At 39.7% G+C, this 16,740-nt stretch overlaps 2 protein-coding genes across 3 annotated transcripts in view; one reads left to right on the plus strand and one right to left on the minus strand.

Annotated features, from left to right (window-relative positions):
• Window positions 1-456: 456 nt before the first annotated feature.
• Window positions 457-10,159, plus strand: fam210ab (family with sequence similarity 210 member Ab). Its single transcript, XM_083555279.1, has 4 exons — window positions 457-617; window positions 3,969-4,384; window positions 7,066-7,177; window positions 7,270-10,159. Exons 2-4 carry the CDS (start codon window positions 3,996-3,998, stop codon window positions 7,600-7,602), a joined length of 834 nt encoding a protein of 277 aa, XP_083411405.1. The 5' UTR covers window positions 457-617; window positions 3,969-3,995; the 3' UTR covers window positions 7,603-10,159.
• ldlrad4b (low density lipoprotein receptor class A domain containing 4b) overlaps window positions 9,495-16,740 on the minus strand; it is a 78,310-nt gene continuing 71,064 nt past the window's right edge. For both annotated transcript variants that reach the window (XM_083555112.1, XM_083555113.1), the window contains one exon: window positions 9,495-15,342. In XM_083555112.1, the coding sequence (XP_083411238.1) occupies window positions 14,809-15,342 (534 nt within the window). In that variant the 3' untranslated portion in view covers window positions 9,495-14,808. The remainder of the gene's footprint in view (window positions 15,343-16,740) is intronic.

The following is a 16,740-nucleotide window of genomic DNA, read 5'->3' on the forward strand; positions in this document are numbered from 1 at the left end:
TATATGTTATTATTGACCGGCAGATAGCAATTGAGAGTGGGAAGGACGTGACACTATTCAGCAAAATACTGTAATGAAATAAAATCAAAATCAGTACTATGAAAAAGCATAGTGAATTCTTCTTCATGCAGTGACATGGCCATTAAATATTTCACACCAAGAACAAGACAGTTTGCCCTAAAGTGAAATCAATAACCTCATCTGCAACCAGCATCCCACATAAATGTGTATGATTTTATGCACTGCACTGTGCACATGGTCGCTGTTTAGATAATTGCGCCTGAAGGTGCGCCTGAAGAGGTGTTTATATTAAAGTGACTGGTGTGTGTGTTTTTACTGGAGCAACTTTTGGCTTACTTACTGTTTGTGAAAATATTTGAATTAGAAGCTAATATAATTGCATATTGCATTGATACATTGTGGGGTGGTAAGTTCTAAGTACGCACGCTAATGACTCAGTCTCACATGCTAACCGTGGAAGACCGCATTTCCCATGAGGCACTGCGCGGGTGAAGTCCATGTGCAGCAGTGTGTGCGCCTGCATGGCAGAGACAGAAGCATGGCGGGGAGCGTGCATTCGAGGACACATTAAGACTCCGACTGAACTCGAATTTAATGTAAGCTTCGCTTCACACTCTTATCTGTATCTAATGTCTTTGTGTGTAGGATATTTCAAGATTAGCAAGCATCTTTTTTTTGGGGTCGGTGAACTAGCCGATTAGCTTAGCTATATTGAACTGCACAGTAATGTAGAGCTCGTAGTGTGTCTGTGTGACCTTAATGTCCCTACTGTCCTCTCTCATACACCGTCCAGATCTAATATTTTGTATTATTACTTGCTGATCTCAACTTTATTTCCATGCTGACGTTTTGACTGATAGCGGTCAAACTCGGAAGTAGTCATACAAAGGGCACGTGGACTTGGCAATTACGTGTTAGATGTGTATAGTTTTGTATAAATAGACAGGACTATAGAAAGTAGCACAAATGGGATGAGATGTAGTTGTGTCTACAGCGTTTATATTTAGGACATGTTTACTGAGGATAAAGCCACGCCCACTGGACTGAAGGCGACGACTTCCGACAGCAAGGACTTTTAAAACATTTTCTTCCAAAAAGCTGATCCACATATAAAGGGGACGACTGAGGGACACAATCAACATTCAAATGTTTGAAATTGGTCCAAAATAACACACCGGGTGAAAGTGGATCAGCTTGTATTTGTTCGTGGGTTTTCTGTATTACATAAGCAGTAATTGCACAGCAAAAAACCGCAAGATACATTATTTTGTATTATTTTATGTCAAAGCAGTAGTTTCCTGAGTGATTGTAGTGAACTTGTCCTCAGGTAGCACAGCTTCCAAATTTTCAGAAAACTAGAAGCACCAGCAATAATATATGTTACAGGCCACTCAACATAGTGTGACGTCACAGGCTGTAGTTAAATCATGGAGGTAAAGTGATGCAAGTGCAGTATAAATACGGTTTTTTTCACTGTAGGATCAAAGAATAGTCAAATGAGCTTAGTCATGCTTGGTCATGTCATTTCTGTTGGAGTAGTTTGTGATATTGTAAAACATATGTTTGGATAGGACAAGAAGAAATCAGTGGCAAGCAAATAATAACGTAAGCATGGTGTAAATAAATAAAGCATGGCTTAGCTGCCTTGAATCATCATCATTAGCAGATGAATTAGAACACCACATCTTTCTTTTCCACACTTTCACCATACAATCTTTTTGCTTCCTCTTTGTTGTTTGCTGGAAACCGACATACACATTTTTCAACCCAACCCACAAAGACCTGAAGAACATTTTGGGAAGTGGATTAGGGAGACACATTTTCCCTTTTATTTCCCTTAGCCTTTGTGTTTTATGGAAACTAACAGTGGTGTGCAAAGTCTTTTGATTTATAATATCTACTCTATATATTTTAGTCATAGCCTGGTGCACTCATTATCCCTTTCATAATCAGCAACAAAACATGTGCTGTACATCATAAGTAATTTGTCTGGCCCTAGCATTTCCTTATGTTATCCACTATTTGAATATAGTTCTGATTATTTGCTTTGAAACAAGATATTGACAGCCAAATATTATTATGAATTGGAACTCTGACTATACCCCAGACCTCCTCACCCTATATCAATGCCTGACCTTTCTGAGGCGCTAGTGGCAGAATAAACAAATCCACAATGCCAGGCTCCACAATTTTTACAAAATTTTTCCTAAAAAAGGCAAAAGTTATTCTAACAGCAAACAGAAACTAAAGCTGGAATAAGAGGTTCAACAAACACATGGATTTGATGGTGAGGTGTCCAAATACAGTCCAAAAAACTTTGTATGTTTGTCACACTTTAATGTTTCAGTTCATTAAACTAATTTAAATATTAGTAAAAGATAACACAAGTGAACACAACATGCAGTTGTTAAATAAAGGTTTTTATTATTGAGGGAAAACAAAATCCAAAACTACATGGCCCTGTGTGAAATAGTGTTTGCCTCTAAACCTAATAACTGGTTGGGCCGCCCTTAGCAGCAACAACTGCAATCAAGTGTTTGTGATAACTTACATTGAGGAATTTTGGTTCGCTCATCTATGCAGAATTGTTGTAATTCAGCCCCATTGGAGGGTTTTCAAGCATGAACGGCTTTTTTAAGGTCATGCCACAGCATCTCAATAGGATTCAGGTCAGGATGTTGACTAGGCTAGTCCAAAGTCTTCATTTTGTTTTTCTTTAGCCATTCAGAGGTGGACTTGATGGTGTGTTTTGTATCATTGTCCTGCTGCAGAACCCAAGTTTGCTTCAGCTTGAGGTCACGAACAGATGGCCAGACATTCTCCTTCAGGATTTTTTGGTAAACAGCAAAATTCATGGTTCCATTTATCACAGCAAGTCTTCCAGGTCCTAAAGCAGCAAAACAGCCCCAGACCATCACACTACCACCACCATATTCTACTGTTGGTATGATGTTCTTTTTCTGAAATGAGGTGTTACTTTTACACCAGACGTAATGGGACACACAGCTCCAAAAAGTGAAACTTTTGTCTCGTCAGTCCACAGAGTATTTTCCCAAAAGTCTTGGGGATCATCAAGATGTTTTCTGGCAAAACTGAGATGAGCCTTTGTTCTTTTTGCTCAGCAGCGGTTTTTGTCTTTGAACTCTGCCATGCAGATCATATTTGCCCAGTCTCTTTCTTATGGTGGAGTCATGAACACTGACCTTAACTATGGCAAGTGAGGCCTGCAGTTCTTTGGATGTTGTTGTGGGGTCTTTTGTGAGCTCTTGGATGAGCTGTCGCTGTGCTCTTGGGGTAATTTTGGTCAGCTGGCCACTCCTGGGAAGGTTCTCCACTGTTCCATGTTTTTGCCATTTGTGAATAATGGCTCTCACTGTGGTTCACTGGAGTCCCAAAGCTTTAGAAGTGGCTTTATAACCTTTTTCAGACTGATAGATCTTAATTACTTTCTTTCTCATTTGTTGTCTGAATTTCTTTGGCTCTCAGCATGATGTCTAGCTTTTGAGGATCTTTTGGTCTACTTCACTTTTTCAGGCAGGTCCTATTTAAGAGATTTCTTGATTGCGAAAAGGTGTGGAAGTAATCAGGCCTGGGTGTTGCTAGAGAAATTGAACTCTAACAGGGGAGCAAACACTTTTTCACACAGGGCCATGTAGTTTTGGATTTTGTTTGCCCTCAATAATAAAAACCTTCATTTTAAAACTGCATGTTGTGTTCACTTGTTATCTTTTACCTATATTTAAATTAGTTTGATGATCTGAAACATTAAAGTGTGACAAACATGCAAAAACATAAGAAATCACTTTTTCACACCACTGTAGATTTGTAAGCACCTTGATCTCATTCATACGATTTGCCCATGTTAAGTTATTAATAATGAAACAGAAGACAGACATTAGTTGAGGGAATAGAAGTGTGGTATTGATACTGTGTTTTCTATTCTTTAGGCTGTGTGAGTTTGGAAATTCGAACAGATGATGCAGCGTGTAATGCATCACGCAGCCATCCCGCTGCGCTCGTTGTGCCTGGACCTCAACATGAGAGACTTGAGTTTTGGTGCACAGATTCTTCATGTAAACCGCTTCTCTATACGCTGCTTCAGCTCCTCCAGCAACACCAGGAACTCTGAGTCCCAAAAGACACGTCCTGAAGTTCAAACAGCTGCACAGAAGCATGAAAGAAGCCAGAAAGAGTCAGGAGCCTCCCCAATGTGCAACAAAGACCTAGATCCACTGCAGGACAAATCGATTGGGCTCTATCAGAGGTTTAAGAAGATGTTTAAACAGTATGGCAAAGTTATGGTTCCGGTGCATCTCGTCACTTCCACTGTGTGGTTTGGTTCATTTTATTATGCTGCAATGAAGTAAGTGCAAATTTTTGTCACCTGAATGTTTCATTCTTTTTTTTTTTTTTTTTTGGGGGGGGGGTTAAACCAGCTAATTAACTAAATTAATATGTTACTTCCTGCATTAATGCCTCGGTGATGTAACTGTCCACATCTTCATAAGCTAGTAATCTGATAATTTTTTTAAATGGTGCTGTTCAATTTGAAAATCTGATTCTAAACAAATTTTAAACACTGTTTATTCATGTGTCAGCAGCAAGACACAGAAATTTTTTTTTTGCCTTCTTACAATCAAGGGCTCGTAAAGTGGCTGTTATTACATAAGCGAAAAACAGGAACTCAGAAATGTAACTGTAAATTCTAAATAGCATAGAAAGCAGGTTGTAATATTTTTTAATAAATCTTAGTGTTACAGAAGTGGTATAAAAGGAATACAGCACATTAGCATTGCTAAGTACTTGCACTCAGCAACCAAATGCAGTTCAGCATCTACCAGAAATGCAAATAATAGCATTTATAATAATAAAAAAAAGTGCAACACAGACAGCAGGTAAATAAATAAGCTATGTAAAGTGGATATGTGCAAAGGGTGTTGAGCGAATAATACTATAAATAGTAAATTACACTATGTATAGAAAATGTATATGAAACTATGTGCAAGATATATAAGGTATTATATGCACAGAATACAGAAGGAGCAGAAGCAGCATGATGATTACAGGTAGTTAAAACATAAATAAAGCACCAGTGTACATATAAAACAGAGATACACACACTGTTTCATACACTGATCTACAGTCTTTGCTCCTGAAAAAACGCTGTGATAAATCCAGTCCCTAAAAGCTCTCCAACTTAATTACTGGCCCACTTTTAACCACAATTGTACAACAAAATTTTGGCAGAAAGTCTGAGTGGCTGCGACCTTTTCAGAAGAAACCACAGCACTGAAAATGCACGTTATTGTTAAGTGAGCTGCTGATGTCACTTGACTGGTATCTTTCTAATGGTATGTTGATCCTCATGGATCTAAGTGCAGCTGGTCAGACATACCATTCGACTTTTTATGGAAATTACATGGAACAACGCTTTTTAGTATGTCCGCTCTCAGTCCGTCGTCCTGAGGAACATCTTACTCGGTGTCTTCTAAACACGGTGGCCTACAAGACTCTTTGATCCCTGTTTTATTCCATATTTACATCCTTTTAAACAGATCATGAGGAAATATGGGCTTAGAGTTCACCAAACCGGACATGACTAACTCCACCCTGATCTATCTACACTGCTTGCTTAAGAGACATTAAAAGATGGATACATGAATTTCAGAAACTCACACCCTGAAAAAGCAGACCATGTAAAAGATGGCTATAGTTAGTACTCCAGTATGTTTATCCTCACTGGTTGAGAACCTTGGCTTTGTATTTGTCAGCTAGCTCTCATTTTCAGTCACATGAAATGAAAGAACAAACCGCTCACAACAAATGAAAAAAAAAATTATAATGTTAAAATGACACACATTTTTATTATTGGATGATTAAAAATGAGTTTAATGATGTAGGATTGACAAAAGTAACTCTGTTTAGTGCAAATACAAGAGCCTCCACGATCCTCTAAAAATAAACCCAAGGAATATTGCTAATTCTCACTAATCTGCTTTAATCATCAAAACATCTGAAAAAAACTTGAAACAGGAAGATAAGTATATTTTTCTGTCCATTGTGATATTTAATATACATTCTGCCATTGCTACTAGTTTTTTGTTTCTTACCCATGAGTGAGTTGAATCATTTTTTTTAACCTCCCTTTTTTGTAGATTTTGCTTGTGCACTTCCACTCTATATATAGATTATAAGCCGTTCCATCATCTGACATTAGATGAGATTTTTATGTTGTAACTATCTGTATTTTATGTATGTTTCTCAATGGAAATAATAGGATTGAATTATCATAATTTTTATTATTACTATTTCAGGCTACATAAAACCACATATATTTTCTCGTGCACCTCACCTGTCTCATTTTTCCTCCTTACAAAATCAACAATGTAGAAAATGTAGCTTTATTTTGTTTTACAAACTGTTTTTTTCCTTATCAAGTTCAGCTATTTGAATATTAATTTATAAGATTATGGCTCTGGCTCAATCCTAATTTTCCCATCTTGTATATATATATTTTTTTAATCACACATTGTGATTAAACATCATAAGGCTGTGTGTAGTCCACAGCACTGACACACACACACAGCTCTTTACTGTATGACAAGTCTTTCAACATTATTGGTTTTCTTTGTAGTTGATCTGCATTAATCCATGCTTCTCCCTGTTAGTAGTAGCACTGCTGTTTCCTTTCATCCTTTCGTTTCATTATTTACACACTTGATAACAAGCTTTTGCAGTATGGATGAAATTGCTGCACATCCTTGATTTTCACTAAACCTTTGCTGCACGTAGCTGTTGATATTTCTAAACCAAGCACAATTTTGTTACGGAAAATGTTTCTTGATAACCGTAAATCTGTTCTGATAAAGTCAATCCGCTTTTCTCATTCATATACATTTCACAGTCCTCTGAAGAGCAAACATATACAGGACATACTGTTCTTGGCATTAAAAAATCTGTAGCATTGCACTGGACATCATAAATCCTCGTGCCGTATTCTATTATTGCTTAAATGTTTTCGCATCTTTTTTTTTTTTTTGCCAGAGGGGTGAACCTGGTGCCATTTCTGGAGTACATCGGCTTACCAGACAAGATTGTGTATATTCTGCGAGACTCTCAGGGTGGATATGCACTAACGGCCTACGCAATGTATAAGGTATCGCCCGCACTAATCTAATGCACAAACACAAAGTAAGAAATCTGTCAAAAAAAATGCTGTTTCACTCATCAGCTTTATGTCCCGATCAGCTTGCTACGCCAGCCAGGTACACGGTGACGCTCGGAGCCACATCTCTGTCAGTGCAATACCTCCGTAAACATGGCTACTTCTCCACCCCTCCTCCGGTCAAGGAGTACCTACAGGACAAAATGGAAGAGACCAGAGAACGACTGTCTGAGAAGATGGAGGAGACGAAAGAACGATTTACAGAGAAAATGGAGGAAACTAAAGGCCTCTTTTCTGGGCGCATGGGAGAGACGAAAGAGCGTTTTGCTGAAAAAATGGAGGAGACGAAAGACAAGCTGGCTGAGAAGCTGCAGGAGACCAAAGACAAAGTCTCTTTACGGAAGAAAACGGATTAACAAAAAAACCCAAATAAACAAAAAAAATAACGATGAAATTCTACTAATCAGTTCCAAACAGTAAATGTGTTGTGATGCGTCTCAAATGCTCTGACTTGCTGCAAATTGAAACGAACCAATGGGCCCGAATTCTTATTTATTTTTAAGGTTATTCAGTAAGGACAGAGAAAAGAAAGTTGTGGATAAATGCACATTAACAAAAAATTCTAGCAAGCAGACTGACAAAAAAAAATAATTATACAAATATTAGAACAAAAAAAGGCAATATTCTGCCAATATAATAAGCAACACTTCATGTTTTTTCAACAACCAAAGAGACTAAAATTTCTCATTCTCTATTGGCTCACAAGCACAAGAGTTAATTTATAACAGGCCAGAGTTCACGTATCAAACTGTACTGTAATTTGTTTTGCCTTTAGTATGTATGGTTCACATGAAAACGAGACTGTGGTGAAGCTTAAAAAATAAGTTAAGGTTCATAATCGGATCATTGAGATAACGTAGCTTGATTCTAAAACCAGAGGTGACCGGTCTTATACAGAAGGGGCCATTGTGGAGGCAGGTTTTTAATCCAGTGAAGTAGAAGCTACAACTGAGAGAATATTAAAAACCGGGTGGACTCCAGTGAGGCTAATGCTTGATCGGAATAAAATTCTGTACAGCCACACTTTTCATTTGTGGATAATATTCCTGTTCTGAAAGCTGATTAACCATGATATACCATAAGTCCCTTTCCTGGATAAAACATATACTAATGGTACAAAAAAAAAATGGTCCACTTGACAAAAAAAAGTTGTTTGGTTTTCATAGACATGCATGTCACGATCTTCAGGAATTGTATTATTTTTTTTTTTCCATGGCAGTAAAGCATCGTAAAGCATACAATGGCTGCTGCGAAGATGTTAGTGTAGTGTATCTGTAGAGAGAGAACCCTGAGGCCAAGAATTCAGGAGTGTATCTGGGAGTGCACTGGGTTTGGGATTTTAACTTCAACCAGACAGATTTGGATTCGTATACAAGTTACATGTAAAGCAATTATATGCCCCAGCGTCAAAGCTTCAACAGTGAACCGAGAAGGAATGGTTCAGATTTTAGTGTAATATTTCTGCAAATATTTCTCAAGTGCAGTGGAAACAACCATTTCATCCACACGTTTCTTGTACTGCCTGTTTCCTGTACATGCTGCTTTGGCACATGTGACCTAGCTGGGCTTCAGACAGACATGTTTACACTGTATGTCAATCCAGCTCCATTTTGTGGCATCACCTTTTCCCTCAGCTCACAGGTTCTTCCATCCCCATGTTCGTTTGTCTTATTCCTATATAGGTGTGTCTACACCCGTGGCTTGAAGACAAACCACTAGCATACAAGCAGAGCAGGACCAGTGCTCTTCCAATGACTCTACTGTGTGAAAATCTTGTGGAAGCATCAATGTTCACAATGTCACAAGTTTAAAGCAATGAAATATACAGGATTATTGGATTATTGTTGAAATAGCAATACTCCTACTCCAGAAGTGCTGAGTTTAGGAAATGAAATGCTGTGTGACTATATTTGTGCTCAAAGAGCAAATCGAGATATTTAATGATAAACATGTTTGTAATAGAAGTGTGTGTGTGTGTGTATATATATGGTAAATTGAATCTGAGGAAATCATCTCAAGCCATTTGATTACTTGTGTTCATGTTAAAATAAAGCTGTATGTTAATAAATGAACACGTTGTGTTGGGAAAGAAATGTATCTACACATAATCATCTAATAAATGACTTTTCTTTTTCCTGTCACCGTTGAATTCACTCAACCTGAATATGAACCAAGCAAACACAGTTGAATTTCTGCTTCCTGTTATTGAGGTGTGTTGCTATGCAATGAAACTTTCGATGTGGTGGTATATTTTTTGTATGTTTTTAATGGTTTCGCTGTAGTTTGACCACAGCAGTACAAGCATAAAATCTTTGACTACAACAGCATTTAGAGCAACAGGTTTTTTTTTTTTTTTTGGACTATTTTGAACTTTTTTTTTTGAAAAAGTATTGCAATAACAGACCTTAGGCCTAGAACCTAGTACATCACAATTGCTTAAATAAAAAGAGGCAAAAATACATATATTTAACGTGTATATAAACATATGCATGTACGTGTATGGCCAAATACAAGTACACGCTTATGCATACACACGCACAAAAAAATGCTGGGGTACAATTTTTGTTAAAATAATAAATGGAGAGAAAAAAAAAAACATGAAAAAGTCCATGACAGAAGCAGTCCAGTATTGACCAATAATGCGGGAAAGTTAGGGTTAGCGGTGGTGTGCGCACAAGCATCTTATGCTTTGAGGAAAACAAACCGAGGCGCAATTTGAGTTTCAGTCGGCGCTCGTAAGGGTACAAGCCTTCTGTGGCGTCACCTCGAACCACGAACCTCTCGAGGCTCCCTGCCGTTGAGCACTGGAGAAATGAAGTTGCTATATACATTATCTTCAGTTCCGTTGAGGTGGACGTGCCGAACGTTACAGCGGACACCCAGCAGATATTGTCATTCTAATAAAAATAATAAAGAAACAAACAATTTGGTTCCGACATACCACGTACACAGAATGTGTGAAATAAATAAGTAGGAAATAAGAATGGTAGAAGTGTCAGTGTCGTTGCTGTCTGGACAGATTAGTAAAAGGCTGGAAGCATAGTGTTGCATGGCAAATTTAAGACTGGCTATTACATGGTTACAAAGTACCTTAAATAATATCGAATATATGCACTTTCTAAACAAAGGCTGAATAGTGATGTTCTTTTATTTTAATGCAATACACACGTTCCAACATTCCCAGAAGCAACAGCAAAGTCTCTGCTGGAGTATTTCTGTAGGTTCAGATGTTACTGCTCGTGTAGAACACATGTATTCGACCTGTCTGCATGTTAAGGTGAAGCACATCCCCGTCCTAAATCACCAGTTCAACCAGGGGAACGTAGGGACTCGTTTGATTTCTTTGTATTACATTCTACTCGTTTCGTATTGGTGAATTGGAACAAAGCGGTAGAACTTTGCGTGTTTAAATGCAGATGTCGAGAACATCACGACGCCCTTCGATGCTACAGTCACTTTCCCGAACATGATTTCCCTCTGGCTGCCGAATGATTGTATGGAACTGAATCCATTTTGTAAACGTGATTAAAACAGTGTTCATGTCGTAGCTAGCTCGTCCGACGCGTTCTCACTCAGGCTGTAGGTGAAACTGTGTGTAGTGAAGGTGAAAATGTACTGTAGCGTAGATCTACATGGGTTCGCCAGTTCTACCATTAAACTGCAATGTATACAAGTTATGCTATTTTGAGGGTAGGATTATATAAATAAAAAAAAAACATTGACTCTATATCAAGCAACTCTCTTGTCCTAGAACAACTGCCATAACTTCATACTGTTAATATTGTTATCATCCATAAGAAAAATAAGTAGTACTTTGTAATCATTCTGTAATTCATATTTAAGTATTGTTTGCAAACCTCCTTGTTCACAAAAAAAGACAAAAAAAAAATGCACATTTTCGACTGTAGGCATTTACAAACCTGATACCACTGTGTTAAATTTTTTATACAATCTATACATTATATTACAATATTAACAATATCTTTTGTGGTTTCTACCCATTGGGTAGGATATGTGTGCATAACATATTCAAGTTATTTACAGCACCTTACAAAAGAAAACAACAAAAGAAAAGAAACAAAACAAAAACAAACACACACAGACTGACAGACCGGTGAAATAAAAAGCACCGTTGGAAGTGAGGCACACCGAAGGTGGGAGCTTAAAGAGTGCAAGTGGGTTCCTACGTCTGCTCAAAAAGGTGAACATTAGGCACCGAGATCGCTCGCATCATACGCACATGCAAACAAAAGCGCCTCATTCCACGGGCAACGAAAACGAGCACTTGTTTTGTGGCGAAGGACAACAATCAGACGAAGCGAAGCGGGAAAAACCGAGTGGAGACGATGAAATGATGGTCATTGGGTGGGAAAAGGAGCGTGGGCATGGGCCAGACTGCAATCGAAAGGTGAAAGCAGCAGCAGCAGCGATAGCAGCAGCATTAAACAGCGCAGATGAAGGATAAGCTCCGGGAGCTCTTTGGAAGAGTAAAATGAGGGGAGGAAACGCGTGACTGTAGCGCGTTTGAGCTTCTCAGTCGAAGAAACAAAGAGGAACGTCGTCGAGACTTTCTGCAAGTGGTGGCGCTGCTTGCTGAGTCCATCTCAACCTGCCGAAGATAAAATCAGAACACGACGCGTGGGGTAGCTGGCAGAAGCCCTTACTAAATGCTGGCATTGCAGTAGAAAACGATTGTGGTCGGTTGTGGAGTTTCAGCTCTCCAGGTACAGATTAAACCTAGACTGAAGGAACGTAGACCGAACCGTGTTTGCTTATTTGATCCTTGGCTAGTTTTAGTTTGTGCCCAAAACACCTCCAGGTTAATGAAGTGTACAGATAGTGGCTCTGTTCGCTTTGTAAATGCTCAATAACAGAGATCCTTCGTGTCCTTCCAAACACTGATCAGACCTAGTCCTGGACTAACACTAACACACACACACACACACACACACACACACACAATGGTGATTCAGAGAAAACTGGTGTCTGTACATCCTCAATATATGATCAGGGAACCAGCCCTGAACATGCATGCTGTACTCTCTGGCTTTCTACAAAAACACACACACACACACACACACACACACACACACGTGCTTTCATTTTTTAGTCTGGATTCGGGTTTAATCAGTGTCCACTAAAATATCTCGTCTTTCAAGTGTACTATTAGGCAGTTAAGGCTTGAGGTCAAGAGCCGGATTGAGAAACCAAGCTTCGTAATCTAGCTGGACAAACTAGCCTACAGGTCACATCATCTTCATGAATAAACTTTCACCCACACAAGTGCACTCCACAGAAACACACACACACACGCACTATAGGGGACAGCCAAACACACAAGGCAGTGATTCTCAAAATCTACCCACAATGTTGAACAAAAAGGCAGTGGATAAGCACGTGTCAGTGGAAAAAGTCTTCAACGGAAAAAACAACCATGATGGATGTTTCAAAAAGAATCATGTTTGTCCATGTTCAGTGCACTGGATGAGCGGGAAAATAAACAAGAAAAAGAGCTGGAAAAGGTGATTCTCAGTCTGTAAAGCTGACATTAAAGGGATGTGTTCCGCATAACAAGGCAAAAGTTCCTTTGGGTCCTGATCAAAAATGAACATCTAAGAGCTCAGAGCTTTTTTACTGGCAAACTAACTTCCCATTGGACAAAAGTGTCAGTTAACCACCAGCCTGCACGCGTCCCATCTCTCACACCACATCAGCGCTGACCGCCTACTCACTGCGACAAGGACAGCAAAGTTTGCTCATTTTGTAAACTTCTACAAGTTAAATGTAGCACCATGGTTTGGATGTGTTCACCAAATACCCACAATGCTATGGATTGAAAGTAAGAAGATGATTGAATATTAAAGAGGAGATTGCATGCAGTTTATGCAACGCATCGAAGGGCTTGTATTCACAGGCATCGTAGACTGGGATCAGTTCAGGTCTTTTTTTTATGCGGCGTGGAAAAATCCGATATGAAGTCCCGCCCCGGGCACTGGTCGTTTACTGCTTCTCCATGAGCGGGAGTTGATCTAAAATCGACACTCTTTTCCCACCTGAAACACACCACGTGCGCAAACACGGACACGTCTGAAAACCGAGCGAGACGGGACGAGCAGAAAAGGCAACCGAATCAGAGGAAGGCTGGGTTAATGAGATATTACAGTAAACAACCCCTACTTTAGCCCTTAGCTTCACTGTGTCACTACACTTGATTATCCTACCTAATCTAGGAGATGCAGACAGCACAGCAGCATAGGCTATGTTTGTTTTTGCTCTCTCTGGTTACTATGGCACCATCCATCACAACGCTGTACAGATGGGGGGGTCTGAAAGGGACTGAAAGTGAAAGAGTGCACGAATGGGCAGCATTAGCCGTTTCAAGTAAGGAAAAGCCAGGAGAAGCTTCCGTCCATGCTGAACGACGCACACGATAACACCTCGCGTCCGTAGAAACGTTCAAAGGATAAATAAATGCCGTTTTGGTTTTTGTCATTGGCCGAGTGCAACGCGTATAAAGGATTACAAGAGCCTTGATTGCAGTTCATAAATCGATAACTTTACGAGCACGACCCTGCTCATGTGACCCCTTTTTCTCGTCGTCTTTCTGTGTGGTTTAAGATAATTATAGAGAAACTAAATGATTTTAACACTGCTACAGGAAGAAAGAGTCTTTCAGACTGCTTGATACTTAAAATAAAAAGTCTACACTTCGAACAAAAGTAATTACTGTATGATCGTAAAACATTTCTGCCTGTAAAGTGACAATATTAATTGAAAGTAACATTCTGTTAGTATCCCTCTGACCTTAAGAGGTATAAATGTCTGAAGGATTGTGAGGAGGATTAAGAGCTGGGAGGGAGGGGTTTTTAGGCTGGATAGAAGTAACTCTTGTGCAGAAGTAAAGAGCTTCTACAGATCACGGCATTTCTTTAACAACAAAGACCATGCACTGCATTTCCATTCTCTTTTTTCACAATCAAGATAGTGCAACTTTTGTGTGTTTTGATTTAAATGGATAATTGCGAGTGTTTACCCTCACACCAACCCCCCCCCCCCCCCCCCCCCCCCACACACACACACACACACACACACAAAAACCTTGGCACTGGGATTTCGATTAGAATTTTTTTTTGTTTGTTTTTTTTGTTGTTTTTTATAAATCTCAATTGTGCACAGATCATGGTCTTGAAAAACATATCCTCGACTCCAAGTCCTGTCCTGATTTTGTGGATGTGTTGGTGTTTTGTAGAGCACATGACCAAAAAAAAGGGGAGGGGGCAAAAAAAACAAAACTAAAAAAAAAACCTATGTGCTAATATAATCTCCCATTCGAATACAATACACAAGTACAAAATAGCGCTACAAAGCTTTGCTATGTCTTTTGTATGAGAGACAGTCAATATAATGTTATTTTGTAAGCTTTGCTCCGCTTGGTTCCTTCTTGTAATGTGGCTCTGCTTTTGTAGTGAAGACAGATGCATTTTATGTTGTGCATGGGAGTGTCCAGATAGTGACCACGCCCCTTTGTAGCCGGTAAAAGGAGAGGGTATGGAGAGCCGACCTTACACTAGCTCCCCTCTCTGCATGTCCTTGGCTTTGCTCAGGACTATTGTGCTTTCCGTGCTGCCCTGGCGCGTCCTGGCACCGGGCACAGTTGGCACGGAGGAGGACTGGTTATTGCTGTGCTGGTGAAGGTAAAACGCTGTGCCTGGGTAGTGGCCCATGACCTCACTGTAAGCGGGTGGAGGGCCTTCCGTGCGTCCGTGGGCACTCCAATTGGCGGCACTGATGCCTGTGTTGGTGCTAGGTGGGCACGGGCCATGGCTGTCCATCAGGTCACTGTCGAAGACTGTGCGATTGGGTGGCGCTCGCACTGACTCGCGGTTCAGCTCGAGCTGTTGCTCGGGGTTGCGCAGCTGCAGCGGGCACGGGCCCTGGTACGGCGGCGGCTCCTCTCCATCCGAAAGTGCGATGGTGGGTGGCAGGTCGATGTGCTGCTGCAGAAGAGGGTAGGTAGGCTGGAAACGGCTAAAACGGTCTCGCTGCAGGAATGAGGGAGTGCTGAAGCGCTCGCGAGGATGAGGTGCATACACCACCTGCAGTCAAAAGAGTCAAAGGAACAATGGTTCATAGTCTGCAGCAATAGTGTTGAAAGAAATATAATGCAGTTTGTTTAAAAAGCCAGAACAGGAGAATAAACAAATAAATAAAACATCCCAAAGAAACTCATAAAAGCCCAAATATATTCCAATACTATGTTCATGCTGCTACTACATATGGCCAATTTTATATCCTCTGCCACAAAGTCTGCGCACACTAACAACCTACTGACTGAATCAGGAAAAAAAAATCATCACTCAATTTCTACGCATTGCATTTTTTCACAATTGTGATTGATTTTCAATATGGCACAAGCTGCTCTCCCTTCTGCCAAACCCGTCTTCTCAACCCACCACTACACCCACACCCGGGCCTGAATGTGGAAATCAAACCCCCTCATTACAAAGTAAATAAACAGAGAAAGGGGGAAAAAAAATTAAAGAAAAGCAAAATAAAAAAATTATTAACAAACACAAAGCCCTAAATGTGTACAAATAATTAAGTATGTATATTTTGCAACCCATGCAGAAAAAGATCATAAATGAATAATAAATAGATAATTGCTATTAAAGGACTATGTAAACAACAATAAATATTTGTCTGAATAATAACCTTTGGATAACTAGCAAAGGCCAAGGAAACCTTCCCCATTAAAACATCCGAAGCATGTGAAGGATTAGACCACACTGTAACCTGGCCAGTCTCAGACTGTTGCCCATCTCTTAAATCAAAGGCAATGCAATACCCGAGTCCTTTAACTGTGTAGAATGTAATTTCAGAAAAGTCCTTCAAGGCTCCAAAGACACAGTGTTCTTGTTCGCATTAGTTATTAAGTGTCTCATTGGCAGAGTTACAGGGGTTTGACAGAATAAGGTAATATCATACACATGCTTGCAGCATGCTCACTGAACTAAAGTTTTTGGTGCTGAGGTAACCTTCCCTGCTCCCTGATAATGCTCTCCCCCTACTCCTACACTAAGGATCTACTGATTAAATGGCTTGTTATTATCCGATTATTTTATTTAAGCAAGAAAACCGAAGCACTAAAAAAAAATTATAGCAAACTAGAAAGAAGGTTTACATCGGATTAACACCATTCACACACGGCTACAAGTGATTAATTAATTGCTTGAAATTGCCATCATCTATAACAGACATATCCAATTTGAGAAACTTAAACAAAATGTTTACATAAGGAAGCATTTCCTATACTAAATAACAAAGCCTCATCCTGAGAACGAGCACCCGTATTTATGAACACAATCAAATTATTCCATTTGTGGGAAATCTCCATGCTGGCCAGCCAATAAGACAGACAGCTTTGTTTTATGGGGCTGCATTTCAGTTCGAGCCAGGGTGGCTAATGAGGGGCAATTTGGAGCGAGAGGCAAAGT

This window comes from Silurus aristotelis, assembly GCF_946808225.1.
Source record: "Silurus aristotelis genome assembly, chromosome: 1".
In the NCBI taxonomy this organism is placed as follows: Eukaryota; Metazoa; Chordata; class Actinopteri; order Siluriformes; family Siluridae; genus Silurus; species Silurus aristotelis.

What these genes read in the sequence shown, in the direction of transcription:
- fam210ab (XM_083555279.1), top strand. Translation starts at nt 3,996, where the DNA reads ATGATGCAGCGTGTAATGCATCACGCAGCCATCCCGCTGCGCTCGTTG. An exon ending in TTTTATTATGCTGCAATGAA is followed by an intron (nt 4,385 to 7,065) that starts GTAAGTGCAAAT and finishes TTTTTTTGCCAG; the next exon opens with AGGGGTGAACCTGGTGCCAT. An exon ending in CGGCCTACGCAATGTATAAG is followed by an intron (nt 7,178 to 7,269) that starts GTATCGCCCGCA and finishes TGTCCCGATCAG; the next exon opens with CTTGCTACGCCAGCCAGGTA.